Raw genomic sequence first — 7010 nt, forward strand, 5'->3', positions numbered from 1 at the left:
ATTATAGAAATGAGATACCGATCGACGAGATTTTTGATGCAGATTTAAGTGTTCGTAAATAAAGTTTTGTAGCCTCGAAATGGCCGTGTGCATCGCAGGATCGTTCTTTGCATATTGCGACGATCGAGTCGAAAATTTGCTACGCACGCGTATATACTTTTGCATCCTGGATGGGCTATGAAAAATTTATAACGTTTTGTTATTGGGTCAATCGTTTCGCAATTTTAACGCAACGACTCCGTAACATCGGCCGCGGTAGCGCGCGTTGACGTTAATATGTATCGCGCTTGTACGCTCGTTGACATCTCCGAATCGCATAGCATAATTGCAGAGCACGGAGACGTGTCGAAGTGAAATATCAAGCGGTGGATGTAAAAAATTAGCCGGCACGAGGTTGACGTTTAAATTTTGTTGTACCGTGTCAAAAACAAAGACGGCATAAATCAAGACAAAGGGACAGAGTGGTAATACCGCGCGCGTATATTACACTCGCACGAGAGATACACAGCTGCCAAAGAGTCGAGCGAGCGCGTAATGTTATAAAACAACATTCGCTTCGGGATCCGTGTGTGGGCACTATTTGAAGCCTCGAAGAAACGTGCATTATTTATAATTTTTTTCGCTCTTTCTTCGCGCCGTCGTCGTCGTCGTACGTATATACGACAGAAATGTGAAAAGGCGCGCGTGCAATGTATACAATAAACGAGCATTAAAACTCACGCGCTCGTACGAGTGTGGACCTTCATTCGGAAAGGCAGTCGCATTCGTTTTATACAGATTTATGGTAATACGAAAAGAGCGCGAGCGCAGAAAGAGAAAAAGTGTCCGGCCGCAAGTAGGTGTTGCAACTTTTCGTTGCAGCTGCCTGCACGCGTCACGTGGATGTGTATCGTATTCACACACACACAGCCGATAAAATTGATTTCTCACTGGAGCTCGCGAATGACAGATTTGCGACGTTTTATATATCAAACGAGCAGCGGACAAAAACAATTTGCAAGAGTTAAGATACGCGCGCGAGAGTATATTTTATTATTCGTGTTTTTGGATAAACGTGTCGGATAATAAGTGTCAAGATGAATTATAAACTGAATAAAATAGGATTTTTAGTTTTTAGATGGTTAAATTGGACAGAAAACTTTTTTTCTTTCTCGCCCATTTCGTCTTTTATGCAACGTATTTATACATCGGACACACCGACGCAACCTGGAATTCCTCTGGTGTTTTTTCGATAAATAAGCATTTAATTTGGATGTCCTCTGGCGTGACCACTACACCCGATGTGTGTTTACGCGCACATGTTTCGAGTTCGTTTATTTGTTTTTTTCTCGGCAACCGAAAAAATACGATCTCGTCCACAGTTCGGAAAAGAAAAGAGTTGAAAAGAATCGAAGGAGACGACGACGATACTGCCTGGATATCGACCGTGTGTTTTAGAATTAGGAAAAAGAAGGAAGCGAAATCTCAGTAGCGAGATACGATCTCTGCCTGCGCTCTTGTCTTACCCACCTGTGGCACGCAAGTGTGTATGCGCTCTTAACGGTAATTAACGCTGAAAAATATTCACCAATCGAGACGAGCCAATATATATGTTATACATAAAATACAATCTTGTGTATACTACAGAGCTGAAAGAATGAATAAATATATAAAAATACTTATGCACATGTAAGCTCCGCGATGATTAACTTATGCTACGAACGTGCATATCGAGTGATAAAAAGTGTATAAGATAAAAGAGAAAAAAAATTTCAGATAGAGAAAAAAAGCAAGATATTATTTCACTGGATAGTACACTGAACGAGTCGATAAAAATATGGTCACCCAAGGGCTGTTATAAATGCTTCAGTCGTATTACAGGCAAAAATATACAATCACAAGCTTTGTTGGCCGCAAGTTTTCTTCTCTATGATATGAGTCAAAGTTAATATACATCTTATTATTGACAGGGAAGCCATCTCAAAAAGATCACGGTAATTGGCTTATTCACCATGTAGTTGGTCCTTTATAAGATAAAAAAATATCAACGATTCAAAACGCGATAATAAAAAATTGATTGAAAGCATTTGACCTGTAAAAGGTGAGAATTTCAACCTCAAATAAACAGTTTTAAATAGTTTCGTTGTTTATCTTGAAGAGCAACAACTCTAGAAAAATACAAATCATAAAAAAATCTTTCAAATTTGTCAATGAATCAAATACTGCGAATTATTATAGATCACCGAATAATCACATCTCATGTTAGTTTTGTTTGATATTTGAACGAAGACGATACTTTTACCACCTATAATTCAGTATCAATAGTATGATGATGTAAATAAGGAAACTCTCGGAATCATCAAAGTATAAACAAAATTAGTAGAGGGGATAACTGATGTGTCAGCAATTAATCAAATAAGCGTGGCTAAATCAGAGTTTTCCACAGTATTAGAAACGGCTCAGTGCTAATAATTCATTAAAGTATTTCTGCTAAAAAAAACGAAAGTAGTGCACAATGTCTCGATCCAATGATAGAAAAAAAAAATTCTTACGCGAAGCCGTTAGATCAAGAGATTTAAGTTGGGTTAAAGCATTATTGCAAAATCGTGTTGATCCGAATACGGTTATTGAGGATGGCCAGGCAGCTCTTCATTATATCTGTTATCAAGATGAGTTGACGATGATTCACTTGAAAATGATTCGAAGTTTTATCCAGTATGGAGCCGACGTTGATATCCAAAATATGTTAGGTGACAGTCCTATAATTACCTTATATCGTCAAGCGGAAGATTGCCAATTTCGCTTGCAAGTTTATGAGTTACTACTAAGAGAGGGAGCCGACGTTACATGTGTTGACAGAGTTGGTAACACAGTATTACACTGGATCGTTCGCAAAAAGAAGAATCGAAGTATTGTAGAAACAGTGGAATTGTCGTTGGAATCTGGATTAGATGTAAATATCCAAAATACAATGGGTCAGTCTGCACTTCATGTTGCGATAAAATACAATTCGCGAAATTTAGAAATCGTTGAACTACTTTTGAGAAATGGCGCCGACCCAAGTGCAGTTGATAATGATGGCTGGACAGCTCTGAATATCATTTGTGCACACTCTAAGTTGGAAAAAGTCCATTTGAAAATGATTAAACGTCTTATCGAACACGGAGCTGATGTTAATATTCCAGATAAAAGAGGCCACAGTCCTATAATGACCTTATATAATGGTGCGAACAATTTCAAGTTACGCTTAGACATTTTTAAGTTACTGCTGGAAGCCGGAGCCGATGTAACATTTGTCGACAATGCTGGTGATACAATATTACACTTGATCCTTTGCAATAACGAGAATCCAAATATTGTAGAAGCAATAAAATTGTCGTTGGAATATGGATTAGATGTAAATATCCAAAATGAAAAAGGTCAGTCTGCACTTCATCTTGCGTCATTGCACTGTGAATGTATAAAAGTAGTTAAACTACTTTTGAAAAATGGAGCTGACCCTAATGTAGTTGATAATGATGGCTGGACAGCTCTGAATTACATCTGTGCAAAACGCACTTTGAAAGTTGTTCATTTAAAAATGATTCAGCTTCTTATCCAATACACAGCAGACGTTAATATCCAAAATGTGTTTGGCGACAGTCCTATAATGTCCTTATATATTTGGGAAGATTTACGCTTTACGCGTAATTTACGCTTCAAAGTTTTTAGCTTATTACTGGAAGCCGGAGCCGATGTAACGTATCTCAACGAAGGGGGAAATACAATGTTCCACATTATCCTTTACAATCCAGAACATCGAAGTGTTACGAAAGAAATGGAAGTGTTGTTAAAAAGTCGAGTTAATGTACACACTCAGAATAAAAAAGGTTATTCTGCACTTCATTTTGCGGCATTTTTCTCTGAACCTCTAGAAGTATTTGAACAACTTTTGAAAAATCGTGCCGATCCAAATGCGGTTGATGAAAATGGCCAGACAGCTCTTCATTATATCTGTTATCAAGATAAGTTGACGATGACCCATTTTAAAATTATTGAACTTCTTATCGAATACAGAGCTGATGTTAATATTGCGAATAACGACGGTGAAAGACCTATAATGGCCTTATATTATAATGGCGCGAAAGATTTCAAGATACGCTTGGACGTTTTTAAGTTACTACTGAAAGTCGGAGCTGACGTTACACATGTCAATCTCGAGGGTGACACAATATTAAACTATATACTTTACAATGGAAAGGATCCAAATATTGTCGAAGCAGTGGAATTGTCGTTGAATCATGGATGTGCTGTAAATATCAAAAATAAACTTGGTCAATCTGCACTTCATTTTGCGGTAACATTTTCTCAAAGTCTAGAAGTAATTAAACTACTTTTGGAAAGAGATGCCAACCCAAATACGGTTGACAACAACGACAGGACAGCTATGAATTACATTTGCCTTGAACCTGGCATGAAAAAGGTGAACTACAAAATGATTAAAACTCTTATCGAAAACGACGCCAATGTGAATATCCACGATAATTTCGGTCACAGTCCTATAACAAATTTGTTTGCGCTTGGTGATTGTTTGGTTAGCGAATTAAGATTATGTCTGAAAGCTTTTCGATTGCTATTACAAAAAGGGGCCGTTTGCCAACGTTCACAAGTATTTGGCAGATATGTATCGTATAATTTCGACGAAGCTGATCCGTTAGGTGATACCTCAGATGTTGTAAAAGAAGTTCAATATCTGTTAAAAACTGGAATGAATGTGAATAAACGAGATAAAAAAGGTCGTTCTCCACTACATAAAGCGATTTGTGAGTTAAGAATCGAACATGTTCAATTCTTATTCAGGAATGGAGCCGATCCAAATATAGTTGATGCCTACGGCAACATACCCTTGAATTATACTTTTAAACGTTTTGAACATGCAGACATGACATCCCAATTTAAGATATTTTTGAGGATACTGGAACTCAATATCAAATTCAATGCAAATCTTTCTCACATTGGTAGTAATGGCAAAACCGTATTGCACTTACTGATCATAAAAGTAAGTAAATTTTTTTTAAGACCTGATAAGAAACATGAGTTGGCAAAGGTCTCGAAGTACGTGCTACAGTATATTAAAATACTTTTAAAACATGGATTGAATGTCAATATCAAAGATCGAGAAGGATTTACTCCGCTAAATGAGGCGGTGTCGCACTGTAATTACCGCATAGCTCAATTTCTTGTGAAACGTGGAGCTGACGTTAATACTGTCAATTTCAAGGGTGGATTTTTGGAAAATAAGGTGTTCCCATCCTTAAACCTAGTGACAACTTTAAACCTTCTAGATATTATCGAACTTTTGCAGGGCAAAAAGTTCGAAATCAAATCCGAACAGTATTTAACACTATTTAAATATTTGACGTTATATGAAAATTTCCAAATTAAGGACAGACGATATTCAGAACTCTTAGATGTGTGGGCTACCACTGATCCTTCCACGGCACAACGTTTCTTCTATGATATTTATCAATTAGGTGAGAAAACAAAAATCTTTCTTAGCGTTAGTTTCAGTATCCATAAACTGGTTTTAAATGAATTTCTCGATTTAAAAATACTTAAGTACTCAAATAAAAACAATAAATATTTTTAAATAATGAAGTACAAATACAGTGGGTGCTGAGCATTATTTCTATAAAATCTATATCTTCAATTTTATGTTTTATTTAGGTTCTGGATCTGATATTAGAAAATTTGTTGAAACGCTAATTCACACAATAAATGGTAGTCCAACACTCAACGACTTCTACAAGAAAAACGTTAAAAAATGTTTATATGCTAATATTCAAACATATCTACACCTGACAAAAGATGGACCTATGTACGTGGATAGCGAAACAAAGAACTATTTGCAAGAGAAATTGGATACACTTGTTTCGGATTTCTGGCAACCAGAAACTGATGAACGATATAAAAAAAGTAGGGATGAATTACACCAAACATTAAGAATAAAACTTGATTTAGCTAAAACAATGATGATAGGAAATTCTGAGATTTCAATTCTGGATCTTTGTACTTTTGGTCCAGATAAAACGTACAGCTTATTGAAAAATTGTGGTGATTATGAATCAGTAATATACTCAGATACTTTTAGCCAAACATTGAATAATAACATTGGAGGATTTATAATGGGATACATTATTAAAGCTTTAGTAAGGAGATTAATACTAAAAAGTATTGACCGGTTGAAACTAACCCAATTACCCATTATATGTTTTGAAAAAATCATGGAGTGTTTAGATACTACAGATCTAGTTTCTGTATATAAGGCAACGGAATTGCAAACCCAAAATAATTGTAATCAACAATCAAAATGAAAATATTGAATTACTTATTAACATTTTTGTATATATACTGTATATTGTATATATATTGGAATATATTGTACATATATTGTATATTGTAGAAAACAAGTCATAATTCGAAAAAAATGTTATACTTTTACTTGGGACCAGTGTTTGTTATTTTTTAACACTCTTTTCATAATCCAAAAATTGCCATCCTGCACTGAAATACATGATCATTACATTATCATTGATAAAATAATCTATAGAAATATCACAATATTGAATATTAAGGGGCATATATTTTCAGCATTTTTTTATGCATCGTAATTCAAAGTTTATTTGCTGATTTTTTAATGTTTGAAACCGAAGCTAATGATGCTGTAATCGCCTCCGAATCGTATCGGTGTTATGTTCAAGAACTCGAAATAAACAGGTAAGATCAACTGGAGAACGCAAATCAAATCAGACGGAGTTGAGCGCTGAGAATCAAGACCGCCGTGGCTAATATTTGACCGTAAAAGTTCGCGTTTATAGAAGAAATCAGCACCTCTACGTGTTCCTAACGCATGACCATTGACGCTAATAGGTACTCCTTCGCTCACGATGCGTGTGCACACACATGCCTTGACATTGGCTCGACTCACGAGCTGCGCTGCACGCGCGGGTGATAAATATATTCGAGGAACTTGCGCACGGCTTGGCGAGAGA

At 36.1% G+C, this 7010-nt stretch overlaps 1 protein-coding gene across 1 annotated transcript; it reads left to right on the forward strand.

Annotated features, from left to right (window-relative positions):
• Positions 1 to 2391: 2391 nt before the first annotated feature.
• Positions 2392 to 6344, forward strand: LOC106655298 (serine/threonine-protein phosphatase 6 regulatory ankyrin repeat subunit A-like). The gene is made up of 2 exons (XM_014375624.2): positions 2392 to 5492; positions 5686 to 6344. The coding sequence occupies exons 1-2, from the start codon at positions 2495 to 2497 to the stop codon at positions 6330 to 6332; spliced, it is 3645 nt and encodes a 1214-aa protein (XP_014231110.2). The 5' UTR covers positions 2392 to 2494; the 3' UTR covers positions 6333 to 6344.
• Positions 6345 to 7010: the final 666 nt, after the last annotated feature.

Source organism: Trichogramma pretiosum, unplaced genomic scaffold (assembly GCF_000599845.2).
Source record: "Trichogramma pretiosum strain Unisexual culture from Peru unplaced genomic scaffold, Tpre_2.0 scaffold12, whole genome shotgun sequence".
In the NCBI taxonomy this organism is placed as follows: Eukaryota; Metazoa; Arthropoda; class Insecta; order Hymenoptera; family Trichogrammatidae; genus Trichogramma; species Trichogramma pretiosum.